This window comes from Vulpes lagopus, chromosome 15 (assembly GCF_018345385.1).
Source record: "Vulpes lagopus strain Blue_001 chromosome 15, ASM1834538v1, whole genome shotgun sequence".
In the NCBI taxonomy this organism is placed as follows: domain Eukaryota; kingdom Metazoa; phylum Chordata; class Mammalia; order Carnivora; family Canidae; genus Vulpes; species Vulpes lagopus.
Window position 1 is genome coordinate 36,454,027 of NC_054838.1, and position 14,741 is coordinate 36,468,767.

Below are 14,741 nucleotides of genomic sequence, written 5' to 3' on the forward strand. Positions count from 1 at the left end.
CCTCCCATATGTGTCCTGTATTCAAATGTTCAGCAACTTTCCTAATTTTATGACCAGAATTTGACTCCCACTTTCCAGTTCCCACTGATCCCAGACACACAGTGTAATTCGGGTTGGAAATGCTTTAGTTGACTATCGTTTAATTGTAGAGCGAAATTTCACAATCTTAACAGACAGGAAGTTTGTCTCTGCCCATGAAAATGTCACACTAAGCACATCTTACTTTCTCAGTTGCTGACTCCATACCAATCTCATCTCTTTCTCACTAACTGAGGAATGCCTGGCATATTAGAAGAGTTTAACAAATAACTGCAATTCTTATTTTTTTAAAAATATTTTATGTATTTATTCATGAAAGACAGAGAGAGGCAGAGGCATAGGAAGAGGGAGAAGCAGGCTCCCCGCAGGGAGCCCGATGTAGGACTTGATCCCAGAACCCCGGGATCACACCCTGGGCCGAAAGCAGATACGCAAATGCTGAGCCACCCAGGTGACCCTGCAATTCTTATTATTAAGACCTGAACTTTAATTTTTTTCAGCCTCCTATTTTTCCCGAGTCTTCATTGCAAAGACCTCTTATTGTGCCCTGCCTTTGCCTTACCTTCCTTTTTTTTTTTTTTCATACTCAACTAAGTTCTCACCTTGTTTCCGAAGGAAAAGTGACTTCCAATCTGCAGATAATGAAACTGACCTTCTCTCTTAAGGCATAATGCAGAAGTAATTCAAGTACACAAGAATTTTATGGATGGGACACTCTAAACAGGTTACCCATTGGGTGGTGTAATGAGGTCTAACAAAGAAAAAATACGTAGTATCAAGTAGGTCCTCCGGAAGTGTCCGGTCCCTTCCAATTTCCTCATTTTCACAGATGAGGTCAATGAGGCCCAGAAAGATTAGTCCCAACTAAAATCTACCAAAAAAGGGGGTGAGGGTCTGGCTTTTACTTCTTGTCAAGGTTCTCCTTTCCTGCTGCTTATTTATGTGCCTTAATGAACCATCTAACAAATCCACAAGTTTCTCCAATTTTATTTGACACCTGTCAAGCGCCCAGATATACCAACAGTGAACAAACATTTTGGTGAAGTATAACAGTTTTGTTGCCTTTCCCTAAAATCTTCTTGTATCTGGTGTGTCCTCAACATTTTGTCCGTCAAGTATCACAGTCATACATAGTCGGAGATAACTACTGATTTTTAGGCCTTGGCGTTGTTCAGGGCCTTGACAATTTCTTGTTAAAAAGAGCACTTTAGACTATACGACTCATTGGAGTCTAGAATCGTAACCGCAGGATGCTGCTAACTTAAATGATACTCAACATCGGCACAACTGGGGTTGAATCATCACTGATTAAAATAAATATTCATCAGCTTAGACAGTCATCAAGAATTTGGGACGCATCCAGACAATCCACCCCGGGCCACGGACACCCGGGGGCAGACTACCTGGCTCGGCCGACAAGCTTTCGGAGAGGAGGGGCCCCGGGAGGCGGGTCTGGACAACCCAGCGCGAGAATACGCCCCAGCGCATGCGCAGGTCTGAGTCGGTAACTTCCACTCGCCAGATGGGGGAGGCAAGTGGGAGGGACTGCACGGTTTTCGAACTCCTATCCACAACGAAACACTAGACCTTCCAGAGTTCCCCGAATAATGCGAGAGCATTGTCCTCCGAGCTCAAGATTAAGGACACTTGGCGTACGCCGCTAAAGCAAGAGGTGACTTCTCGTATCTTCCCCCATCCCCTGGAACATCGGTGGTCTAGTCCATTCCACAGACTTTCGAGTCCTTGCAGCGGGTCGGGGAACGAAGGATTGGGCCGATTGCGGCTGAAACGTCTTTGGAAGGAGGAAGGGGGTGAGGGCGCATCCCTTTGAGTTCCGCCTCTTCTTTTTCGAGACGGCAGTGGGGAAAGGGGACGTACGAAATACTGCTCTCGACAGCCAGCGGATCCCACCTCTCCGTGCAAACTGCCGGGAGGGCGGCGGGAAAAGGGCAAGACGGGAGCAGGGAAAGGGAACGAGCCAGGAAGCTGCGCGGGAGGGCGCGCACGCGCGCCCCTTTTTCAGCAGTGTGGCGGGGTCGCACGCACGCCCGCCTCGGCGGCTGGGCGCGGTTTGCGACAGTGGGGGGAGCGGTGGAGGTGGCGGCGGCAGCGGCAACTTTGCGGCAGGCTCCGGCCGGGCTTGCTTGACGGCGGTGTGGCGGAGGCCCCGCCCTAGGCGGCAGGAACCTGGAGGGAGGCGGAGGAATATGTCCGAGAGGGAAGTGTCGACAGCGCCGGCGGGAACAGACATGCCTGCGGCCAAGAAGCAGAAGCTGAGTAGCGACGAGAACAGCAACCCGGACCTCTCTGGAGACGAGAATGTGAGTGTGGCCCAGAGCAGTGCGGACGGGACTCCGGAATGAAAGTTTTAAGTTCTTTTTTAAACTGTCGGCGTGGGGGCGGGCGGGGTGGCTGCTGTGGGGGGAGGGAGAGGTGTCACCCTCAGGAAAACGCGGGCGGGGAGGAGAAAACCGAACTGGTCTCTGCGGGGATTTCGAGCGGGGGCCGAGAGCGAGCAGAAACTTGGCGGAGGAGAGTGGGCTCAGAGCGCGTGGTGGGCGGGGGTCCGGAGGGGTCTGCGCCTGGACCCCGGGCGAGGTCGGGGGCCTTGGGGAGACTCGGGGGGGAGTGCAGATCTGAGATTCCAGGAGTTTAAAAGGCAACTTAGAGATTTTTCTGAGAAAGTTGGAAGGAGGAGCCAGCGTGAGTTAGCGACTCTTAAGAAGGAATTGGATCGTGTCTCTCTTCGACCCTCACCGATCGTCCAGGACGCGAAGCGCAGTTACATCTTCAACTTGACGGGGTTTGGGTGACTCCTCTGAAGATGGGATTTCAGGTCTGCCCCTGTCCCGTGGGTGGGGATGGGCGTCCCTGACAGTCGGCTTTCCTTCCGGAGCAGAATTGAGAGGGTCGTCTTATGAGTCGGAGGGAAACCACCTTTGATGTAATGGGAAGAATCGGTTACTATTTTTAAAGTTTTACTAAAGTAGAGGGATGACCTGGAAGATTTTAGGCAACAGTGGTAAAGACACATGTCTTCAGGTGTGGACTCGTCGTTTCGCAAATCTAAGATATTTTGGAATCAGAGTTTTTCTTTTTAAAAACTCTGAAATGGATCTCGGTAATCATTCTAGGGTTTAGGTAAGTCGCCAGGAATGACTAAAGTGACATTAATTTTCAGTTTTAAGTTTATACCAGTAAGGTCAGCAAAACGACAATTCAGAGTTATCCAAATGTGGATTTTCATCATGCATGGCAATAATATCGGAGTATATTTTTAAAACCTTCGAAGTGCTGTGGGAGGGTGTTGTTTTTTCATTTTTTTTTTTTTTCAGCTTGTCCAGTTTTAGGAATAAACGCCGTCTTACCCATTTCCTAAATTCTACATCGTTACATCACTAACTGAAGCTTACATATGGCATGGTGTCATGACCAAAGTTTTCACTGGAGAGATGGAAAAGAATTTTTGTAGACAGAAGAAAGGTAGTTTGTGGGATTTGGACTTGAAGTTTCTGGATAGTTGAGGTGTTGAACGTTACTTTAAATCTTTTTCCTGTTTGTACTTCTCAATTTTATATATTGCTTTCTAACGCTTTTGGCCCTCTTCATTTCAGTCCTTGGAGCCTGTTTTATTTCTGGGCAAATTAGGTGAGCCATTAGGAGTACAGATTGGATCCACATGTTAGGTTAAAATTCTCGATCTGCTTACTGGCTGCTTGACCTTGAGCAAGCTACTTGATCTAGTTTTCTTAATTTAGAAATGGAGATAATAATGGTATTTACCTCAAAGAGTGTTTGTGTGGACTAAATGAGATAATACAGGTAAATTGCATAGAAGAGTCCCTGCTCCAGTCTGAAGTACTATACAACAGTTAATTACTATGAAGACTTATGCTTCTGGCCCTTGCACATATTAAATAATCAAGCGGAAATGTAATGAAAATGTCAGTACTCTATTTAGACTGAGGAAAATTTCAGGGGACCTAATAAATTGAAAGCCTTTTTGGTAGACCCTTGAGGATATATTCTTTACATTCTAAAGCTATTTGGCACCAAACAGTGGATTAAGCTTTTGTTTTGGTTCTCTCGTTTGAATAGGGACTTTAAACCTTTTTAGTGCTTTGGACACCTCAATGCATTTGGGTAGCCTTCTCAGAACATTTTTTAATGTATAAAATACAGTATATAAGGCTACAAATAAACTAACAAAATGATGAAATGTTATTAAAATGTTTTTCAAAACAAATTTAAGGTTTGTTTTAGTAAGTTGCTTTAATATAAAGTGTTCAAATAAGTACTTTTTTTAAGTTTGTTTATTTTTTTTAAGTAATTTGTTCACGCAGCATGGGGCTGGAACTAAAACCCAGAGATCCTGAGCCCATGCCCTGCCTACTGAGCTAGTCAGGTGCCCCAATTACTTCATTAGCACATTAAATAACTGGATCAAGCGGAGGGTCTGGTAGTAGCGATGGTCATAAACAGTTTTTTGAGATCTGCAACTACAAGAATAATATAAAAATATTTGATTTCCACTGATGAGAAAGTCAGAGCTATAGTAGTATTTGCATGTATGTTGCCTTCTTTTAATAGAAGGAAATGCTAAATTTCAGTTAAAGATGGTGAAAATTAAGTAGGTTTGTTTGTTTTTGCCATTTAAACTCACAGGCCCTGTGAATTCCACCCAGCAACCCTAAATGAGGACATGGGTTAGAGGGAAGCAGTGAGGAAAGGCAGTAAAGAACACTGTAGAAAATTAAGTTCAGAGAAAGCTAACAGGGGTAGTAGTGGTCTTACTCTTGAGGAAACTGAATAATGAAAAGCCAAAAGCAAGTGAGTAAAGAATGTGGTGTTTTTGAGTTGGGAGTTAAGGTAACCTGAGCAATTACTACTGTGGATGTGAATCAAAGAATTGAAAGGACGTATTTTAGGGGTTTTGTATATGTATATGCCATTTTATTGAATTTATAAAGGTCTTAATGACTGCAGAGTATTTTATTTCACTTCTGGAAGAGTATTAATGGTTGCCTAGTACAGGGATGAATCTAGAGATTTATACTTGGCTTAAGTAACCTGTGGCAAGATTAAGGGACAAATTACTGTTTCCTCGTTGGGCAAAAAAAGATGGTAGTGCCATATCATCTTTTTGTATCTTGAGGAGGTGCCAAGGTGGAAGTCAGCCTATACACAGATACTCAGCAAAGGTTTGATTTTAATTTAAAGATAAAATTAAAGCATTGTGACTGTTGCATTTCCATTTGATTCCTTCGTGATTTTCCTTTGGAGATGAGTTAAACAAAACAGTGTTTCGTGTGGTTTCTTGACTTGCCGTTGAATTTTGGGCCAGAATGTAAAGAAGCCGGTGAATAAATGTCAGTCTTATTATTTTACTTCTCTAGTGTTAAAAGACAGTTTTCAGAAAAAGGTAAGTGAAACATGTTAATTTTTATTTACTCCTATGAGAGAAAAGTTTTTTAGAGAGTGGAAGGGAAGGCATTTTGAACCTCTTCCTCAGTTATCCACAGTATAAAATGAATTTTAAGGTTGTTCAAAGGCAATGAAGAGGGCTAGAATCTGATATCATGGAAAGGTGTGCTATAGATAGTACATAGTTTTTCACTGAAGGATGGTTATTTTCTACACTAGATGTTAACTATGTGAAACTGGGAAAGAGGGTGAGAAATAGAGATATAAACCGTGATTTCAGCCTAGGAACTGAACTTTAGAATTTTACATTTTTTTTGTCTGATTGTATTTACATTAAATTACAATTCAAAAAAAAATAAATTACAATTCACATGTTGAACACTTACTGTGTCCCCATCTATCCAATTTTTTATCCTAATTGATACATTCAAGAATAATTAGTGTTTTGTTTTGTTTTTAAAGGTAGGACCGTTTGAAATTTTGAAAAGTATCCCCAAGAACAACTGTATAATACCATCCTGTTTTTAGGTGAATTAGTATGACTTTTTTATATGCTTTTGGACATTCCCGTTAATTTTTGAAACTTCTGTAAATATAAAACTCGGAGGCAATCATTTAGAACTACCCCCTAAGGCACTGTTTCCTAGACTTGTTTTAATAGATATTAACAGGCATTCCATGAAAAATAGGCTTCCTCTGGAGTGAGTTTAGGAACTATTACCCTAAGGCAATAGGTTTAAAGAAATCTCTTTATTCCAAAGAACACACTGAAATCTGTAGTCAGAGGAGGTAGTTAAATCTTAGAGAGCCATGAATGTATTTTGGGGACTGGAGATAGGGTATACATTAAGTGAATTTTCACGATTTTCTGCAGTCATTTCTACATTTGGAAGGACTTTAATTATAGAGAGTTTCTGGAATTCTATATAAGCATTATTACATAAGAGCTGTGAGGCAAATGTCACTTGTAAATAGCACAGAATATGTAAGATTTTAAAGAAATTCTAAATTGTTGTATTCTAATTAAGCGTAATTTGAATGATAACAGGATTTTCAGAAACATGTATCTGGAATAAGCGGCAGTAGCACTCCCTGATCCTCAGAGGGCCACTGACCACTGTATTCCAAGCTGAGCAGCGGTCAAATGAATTATGAAGACATGTAGTTGAGTCAGATTTAGGAGTCACAGCTTTGGTTGGAATCCCAGCAACCCTAAGCAGCAAGAGACCACTTAAGCTTTCTAAACAACACTTCCTTATCTAAAAGTACCTTCTGTGAAGAGTTGTAAACATGAAATGAGCCAGTGTATTAAGGTGGCTGGCATAGAACTGTGCTCTATTATTTAAAGGCAATATTATTCTTACTATTACTCTGATGAGCTTTTCTTGTTTATATTATTGCTGAAATACCAAAAATCCACAAATAATGTGTAACTGGTTTGCTTTTTATCCTTATTTGGAGATAGGAATCATTTTTTCCATTTCTTGTAGAATTTGTTAATTACTACTTCTAGGTCAGTCAGCTACCCAGCACAAAGTCATTTGCTGTTACAGTATTGCTGTTTCATGTCATTTTTCCTAATTTACTGGTTACAGGATGATGCTGTCAGTATAGAAAGTGGTACCAACACTGAACGCCCTGATACACCTACAAATACACCAAATGCTCCTGGAAGGAAAAGTTGGGGGAAGGGAAAATGGAAGTCAAAGAAATGCAAATATTCTTTCAAGTGTGTAAATAGTCTCAAGGTATGTGCAGAAAGACAGATCCTGTAGGCTGAGTGCTCGCCTTCAGAATAATTTTCAGTGGTAAACATTTTCTGCTCAGATACTTTGTCAAGTTTTAAATATTTTTTAAAAAGTATTTTGAAGGTTTTTGTTGTTGCCTAGACTGCATAGTTATTAAATTTGTTTTGCTTTATTTGTTTTAATTTAAATGGGTAATACCTAGTACTACATACTGGGTTTTCTTTTTTATTTGTATTAAGATAAAAGATTTTGGAATGTGTTATTCTTTGTATTTTGATTAAAACTTTCAAACAAAGCCACTTCTTGATGCCGCTACTAAAAAGAACTGAATGTGACCTATTAACTTTCAGTCAACATAAATTGAAACAGATGTCTTTGTGCAGTTTTTAAATATTTAATCCTTATCATTTGTGGTAAAGTATTCAGAAAGCATAAAAAACTCTGGCTATATGGAAATTAATTTTCCTGTCTGTGTAGCAAAATACATTGCTCAGTGTGTCAAATTATATTCTCTTAAATGGAGGAAAATTAATTTCCGTATTTTTATTTTATTTTAAGATTTTATTTATTTATTCATGAGAGACACAGAAAGAGGCAGGCTCCATTCAGGGAGCCTGATGTGGGACTTCATTAGGGACTCCAGGATTATGCCCTGGACCGAAGGCAGGCGTTCAACCTCTGAGCCATTCAGGCGTCCCTGTATTTTTTTTTTTTTTTTTTAAGCAAAGTGTCTATTATAGTTTTGTGTTAATAGTTATTTTAACCTATTTCTAGGTAGTATGTTTGGGAGGTGTTGGTTTTCCTGTTTAAATGGATTAAATATTTCAAAAACCTAAAGCTGTGACTTTTCAAAGAATGAGAAACGAAGGTTGTTAAAGGTGAATGTGAAAGTTAATGTTCAGTGCCAGGAGATTGACAGTAAAAGTCTAAGGCTGAAAAATAATATTGTGAATAAAAGTGAATACTGTTGACCCTTGAACAACTTGAGGCTTGAAGTGCTCTGCCCCCACCTTTGTGCAGTAGAAAATCTAAGTTTAATTTTGGATTCCCCCAAACTTCACTACTTAATATAACCTCTTGTTGATCAGAAGTTAGTAATATACCCTACCAGTAACATAAAGTTGATTAACACCTGTTTTGTACCTGTGTGTATTTTATACTACATTCTTAAAGTAACATAAAGAAAAGAAATGTTAAGAAAATCATAAGAAAATACGTTTACAGTACTGTGTTAAAAAAAAAAAATGTGTTTAATTGGACCTCTGCAGTTCCAACCTGTGTCATTCAGGGTTCAACTGTACTTGTATTTTATGTACCTCCTTAATAGCCTCTTGGTAACTGATGTTACAGTCCTTTGCCTCCCCTGGGCAACACTGCTCAGGTATTATTGTTTGTTATGAAATTTGGGATTTTTTTTTTTTTTGGACCCAAATCCAAGATTATTTGAAATTGTTTCTATAGGAATAATGGAAAGCAGTGATTTGAATGGGGTCTGATATGCTTCATTTTACGGGGAAAAAAATTAAACCTAATAAGGTTTAGTGAGTATTAGAGAAGCTGTATTAACTTTTAGTATATTTGTTCATTTCCTGTTTGAGAAACAAAAGTTAATGTCCGTATGTCCCAAGAGATTAAATGCATCTATGATAATTATCCAGTTTAATTTTGATCAGAATATGATTGGGTTTAAGAAAACAGAAGGCACATATCGAAGTGTTTTCATAGATGAGTTCTCATTTCCTGATCTCTACTTTAAATAGTGGCCTACATTTTGTGGCAGGCGTGGGAGGAGTTTAAGGGGAAATGAAATGGTCAGTTCACCATTCTTTTGTTTTTAAATTATAGTAATTTTTCTTTTATGATTTTTTTTTTTTTTATAGGAAGATCATAATCAACCATTATTTGGAGTACAGTTTAACTGGCACAGTAAAGAAGGAGATCCATTAGTGTTTGCAACTGTAGGAAGCAACAGAGTGAGTGTTCAGGGGTCTGTTTGGCATTTGGTTTGATTATTAGACTTCAGTGTTATAATATTGAAGTGTAATTATCGTGAAGTAAATTTGGCATAGCTGGTTTACTAATATTCCTTATGTAATATTCTAGAAATTGTCACAAACTAGTTAAAAATGTTGAAACCTGGTATACACAACTGACAATACATCTTTATTTCATTTATTACTCTCAGTTGTTCATGAACAGCTTTCTGTTTATATTTCGTTCTCATTAATACTTCATTTTGCATGGCTGAAAAAATTGATTCCTGTTTTTGTGTATCATTCAAATTAGGATATAAAGTCTATAGTTTCTTAAAAATAATAAACTTAGTGGCTCTCTGTAAATTCAAAGCATAATCCAGTGGCTTATATATTAGGTATTGAAAGTATTTTAAATATTTGCAATAAACATGTTAGATGTTAGATTTATTTTTATTTAAGGAAGCCAAAAAGTATCTTGAACTGAGAGAAGTGTATGGAAGAAACATGGTGACACATTTTAACATAAACCATTTTGAACTTTTTAGTTTAAATAGGGGCTGAAGTGGTGGACTGCAAAGACTTATTTATTCTGCTGACTTCCAGATAAATGGAGAACTGGAAGATTCCTTAGTCCTTAGGGAAAATTGTCCTCTTAAGTTTGCATTAGCTAACATTCTGGTTATCCATTAATACTATACTAGGAATTAGGAGAAATACCATAGAAATTGGTTGTTAGGTTTGGAAAAAGAAAAACTGAGGAAATAGAAATTAGTTGTTAGGTTTGGAAGAAGAAAAACTGAGGAAATAGAAATTAGTTGTTAGGTTTGGAAAAAGAAAAACTGAGGAAATAGAAATTAGTTGTTAGGTTTGGAAAAAGAAAAACTGAGGAAATAGACTAATTAGATACCGTTTAACAACAAATACAAGTTACTTCCTCTGCCTTTAGCTTAAGAGGTGAAGAGGAGCGAATCTAGAGATGATCCATACATTGTTACTTTGAGTAAAATAAAATTTTATGCTTCTTTAGTAGTTGTATTAAGCTTCTTAGGCAATAAAAGAATGTGATTTTAATGCATACTGTTTTCTCTATTTGATTTTTGTTTCTCAAGTGTTGGTATTCCGTTTTCAAACAAAGTAACCTTACAAGAGAGTTGTGAACTCTGTATTTTTCAAATGTCAGCGTATTTTCAAGTTTTTTTTCCCTACAAGTTTAAGAATCATAATAAACACATGCATCCATTCTGGGCTAGATCCTTTCTATTCCATTTTTCTAAAAAGTAAAATTTGGCTTCAGGTAATTTTCTATAAAACTTTCTTTAAGGAAAGTTTCATTACATTTAAGGCTCTGGCGCTTTTACTAGGTTGTTGAAATACTGAAAATTTGAAACTTGGCTACTGCAATTGATAACATGGAATAACAGCTTTTTTGGTGTTTAGCCAAATGTGGCTTGTGATACATGGCTTCTTATAGTTGTCTGGTTCCTAAATTCTTTGGGGGGAAAAAAAGTCATGGGGAAAGATACAGGTTCAAGAAAAAGATTAGGTTATTTTTTCCTAGTTGGGAACATAAGTGCTTTAATTTGAATCTATTTTTAAGACATAACTAAACCTAAGATTATACTTCACTAACTTGGCCATGATAATAGAATTAATTATAAGTAGTGCTTCAATATACTTATTTAAGTGTTCCAGGTATTCTAACAGAAAGTATCCCTAGTTTCATTTAAAATGACATGAAAGGCCATTGGATAGTTTACTGAATTTTTACAAAAAGTTCTGTTTGGATTTTTGTTTGTTTGTTTTTAAGATTTTATATATTCATGAGAGAGAGAGAGGCAGAGAAACAGGCAGAGGGAAAAGCAGGCTCCCTTCAAGGAGCTGGATGTGTGGGACTCAATCCCGGATCCTGGGGATCCTGCCCTGAGCCGCACGGCAGACAGACGCTGAACTGCTAAGCCACCCAGGCATCTCGGGACTTTTTTTGTTTGTTTGTTTTTTAAAGAAAAAAAAACCCCACAAAATTCTAGGACATAAACTAGTTTAGCACTCATAAGGAATATTTTTTAGACTATTAGAGTGATTTTATTAATTTTATAGGCAGTGATAGATGATTTATAGGATCTGTTAAAATTAATAAGTATTGCTAACATGACTATAATCTGTAAGAAAAATAGAAAATTTATTAAAGTTTTAATTGTATATAGTTTATATGTTAACTTTAGAATATACAGCAAATAAAAAGGACAGCCATACATCAGAAAGTTAATATTTAATGAGCTGTGTTCATGAGAAAAACTTACTAGGCAAATTATAGACTTTATTATTTGTAATTAATATGTAAGTATTCATAAACTACCAAAGACTTTAAGAACTTGATTTAAAAAAATAATAAACTACAATTTTACTTTGAGGAATTCAACTGTATTCACTTTGAAGAATTGGTGTAATTACATGAATGAGATCTAAATTTAAAACATTGGAAATAGAAACCATTATTATTGCTACAATATTTATTATACTAAGGAAATTATATAATACATTAGGCTTTATAAATGGTTCCTTAAGTTTAAAGAAGCTATTCTAAAGCAATTTCTGTAGTATCTTTAAGACATTTGTAAAAAAAATAAAATAAAAAAAAAATAAGACATTTGTGACTAAAATATGTTTCAAAGGTGAAGAAATTGTGGTTTCTGTATTTGAGATGCAATTTACTATATTTTTGTTTTTATTAGGTTACCTTATATGAATGTCACTCACAAGGAGAAATCCGGTTGTTGCAGTCTTATGTGGATGCTGATGTATCCTTTCTTGGGTTTTTAATATCTTTGGCTAAAGAAATTGACTTTTAATAAGTACACCAAAACTTTTTCATAGTTCCCAAAGTTATGCTGTCCTTTCTTTAACCAGTGCTGTTTCTTAACTATCACCCAAGAGATTTGTCATATCTAGTTTATCTAATTTTCCTGATCCCTAGAAATGCATTGAAAGGTGGATATGAGTGGATAGAGGTGCCTGAAGATGTGCTTTGAAAATCCAGTAATAGAAATGATAGCAGAGAGTAGCTAAAACGCCTTGTTTCTTTGACCTTGCTTAGAATTTTATCACTTCAGAGTAGTTAATATTAATAAATAGGGACTGATAAGAAGCTGTGACTGGCACTCATACCAAGTACTTGAACAACAAAGCCTATAGGGAATAAGTAAATGTGCTGTTTGTTTAGGAAATAAAATACTCCAAAACATGAGTACCTAAAGAAAAAGAAAGATTTAAAAAGCCGAAGGTTAGACAAAGGTTGATGATATGGTATTTCTTTCAGATCCATTTGAAAACCTAGCAAACAAGAAAAGGAAAGGATATTCATTCCTCTGTAGTTTATGCGGGAAGAAGTGACCTGTAACCATGTTGGGAAAGTTTCTCACAGGAAAAGGTGGAAAACTGAACAGTTAACTCTTTATCTAGCAATGCATAGTCAGAAGTATTGAGATAAAAAGGTTTAGCAAGTTCTAGCCTGTGGGGCTAGCTACCTGTCTTTTTAAATAAAATTTTACTGGGACACAGCTATACTCCTTCATTTGCATATTGTCTATGGTTGCTTTCAGATGACAGTGGAGTATTTATGCAGGAATCTAAATAATCATCAAAACTGAGTGGAAGGACTGGCTTTGTTTGACCGCATGGTATAGATTATAAACCTAAAGTGTCCATTGTTTAAATATGGTTGTGTAAGGAGAAACGAGAACTCCTGTGTCAAAAACTTGAGCATTTCTTTAGAGGTTTCCATGTATTATACTATAATCTTTGACATGTTTACTTTTCAAAAACAAATTCTATTTCTTAACTGGCATTTCTTAGGCTGATGAAAACTTTTATACTTGTGCATGGACATATGATAGTAATACAAGCCATCCTTTGCTGGCAGTCGCTGGATCTAGAGGCATAATTAGGATAATTAATCCCATAACAATGCAGTGCATAAAGGTAGGTTTTTTGTTAAATTATATACACACTTTTTTGAATACAGAAAATTGTGTGAAAACGTGTCATTTTTAATTGAAAGCTAGTGGAATCAATATCTGTACAATCTTGATTTGTACTTTTTCGTTTTTTGCTTCTTTTAGACAATTCTTTTGAGACCTTTGTTACATTTGATAATACAAATTAAGGAATAAGTGGGAAGTTTTTATTATTTGCAATTTTTTTTTTTTTTTTAAAGTAATTTCTCTTCTGCCTTGCTGTATTCTGAAAGGGTCTATATGAACTATAGGGGAAGAGTGAGTACTTTTTCCAAATATCCTGATCAGGGATGTAAAGAACTAACTGAAAGGTGAAACCTGGGAATTTGATACTAAGAAGTTTTGCAAATCACCTTATTCAGAAGTTTTTAAGTCTGGGGCACATTAGAATCAACTCAGTATCTTTTAAATCCTTGCCTGGGTCTCAGCTGATCCAGTCCAATCAGAGTACCTGCAGATATAAGACTTAAGCATCTTTTTTTTTTTCCTTTGACTTTGTCCGTTGATTTTAATATGCAGCCAGCTTTGAGAACCACTACTTTAAGTGAAACTATTTTTCCATTCTCTTAAGATTAATGAAAGAATTTATTGATTTTAATATGAAAGTTGAATGTTATAAATTTATTGTAGCATTATGTTGGCCATGGAAATGCTATCAATGAGCTGAAATTCCACCCAAGAGATCCAAATCTTCTCCTCTCAGTAAGTAAAGGTAAGAGAAGCAAATGTTTCTTTAGTCCTATTTATTTGGGAATTATTTTTTAAGGGACAAAGAGTTCTAAGGTACTAGAAAAGAAAAAAACCAACAGCCAAACTTGAAAAGAATTATAAAGTAGGGATGCCTCAGTGGCTCAGCGGTTGAGCATCTGCCTTCAGCTCAAGTCGTGTACCCGTGGTCGCTGGATCGAGTCCCGCATCGAGTTCCCTGCATGGAGCCTGCTTCTCCCTCTGCCTGTGTCTCTGCCTCTGTGTGTGTCTCATGAATAAATAAATGAACTTACAAAATACATTTTAATAGAAGAACGTCAGGCTATGTTAGCATCCCCAGGTCCAAAATTAGGTAAAAAGACCATGAAATATGCTTTTAATATCAGACATAGATAAAATAATTGGTACTGAAGATTAAGCACGTATCAACCTTACGATAGTGCATTATCATCATTTATCCTCAATTAGATTATTTTAAGCTATATTAATTTTTAAGTGGCAGATCACCAAAGTTATGATATTAAGAATTCTTAAAATAGTTTAGCAAGTCCTCTTATCACTGACCAGCCATGTAGTTAGAAATAATGCATCTGAAAATCTGTTTTGCTTTTTCATGTATAAAGTTTTTGTTTTATAAAGGATTCCCTAATAGAATTCCTTAAAATGCTAAATTCTCCAGCATAAGCTCTTTGAAATATTTCCCATACATGTAAAGAGAAAGCCCTGCCTTGCTCTATATGCTTATGTTGGGAATATAAGTTATTCAGGGTTCAGAGAAGCCTTTTACTCATTTCTGAGCTTTCTGAAATCAGCTGTGTTCTTATTTCTACATT

General features: G+C 36.9%; 1 protein-coding gene across 2 annotated transcripts in view; it reads left to right on the plus strand.

Annotated features, from left to right (window-relative positions):
* Nucleotides 1-1,561: 1,561 nt before the first annotated feature.
* EED (embryonic ectoderm development) overlaps nt 1,562-14,741 on the plus strand; it is a 29,325-nt gene continuing 16,145 nt past the window's right edge. The window contains exons 1-6 of one of the 2 annotated variants that reach the window (XM_041730336.1): nt 1,562-2,360; nt 7,059-7,211; nt 9,092-9,184; nt 11,920-11,985; nt 13,040-13,165; nt 13,831-13,912. In XM_041730336.1, coding sequence (XP_041586270.1) covers nt 2,247-2,360; nt 7,059-7,211; nt 9,092-9,184; nt 11,920-11,985; nt 13,040-13,165; nt 13,831-13,912 — 634 coding nt within the window. In that variant the 5' untranslated portion in view covers nt 1,562-2,246. The remainder of the gene's footprint in view (nt 2,361-7,058; nt 7,212-9,091; nt 9,185-11,919; nt 11,986-13,039; nt 13,166-13,830; nt 13,913-14,741) is intronic. The other variant, XM_041730338.1, reaches the window with a different exon arrangement.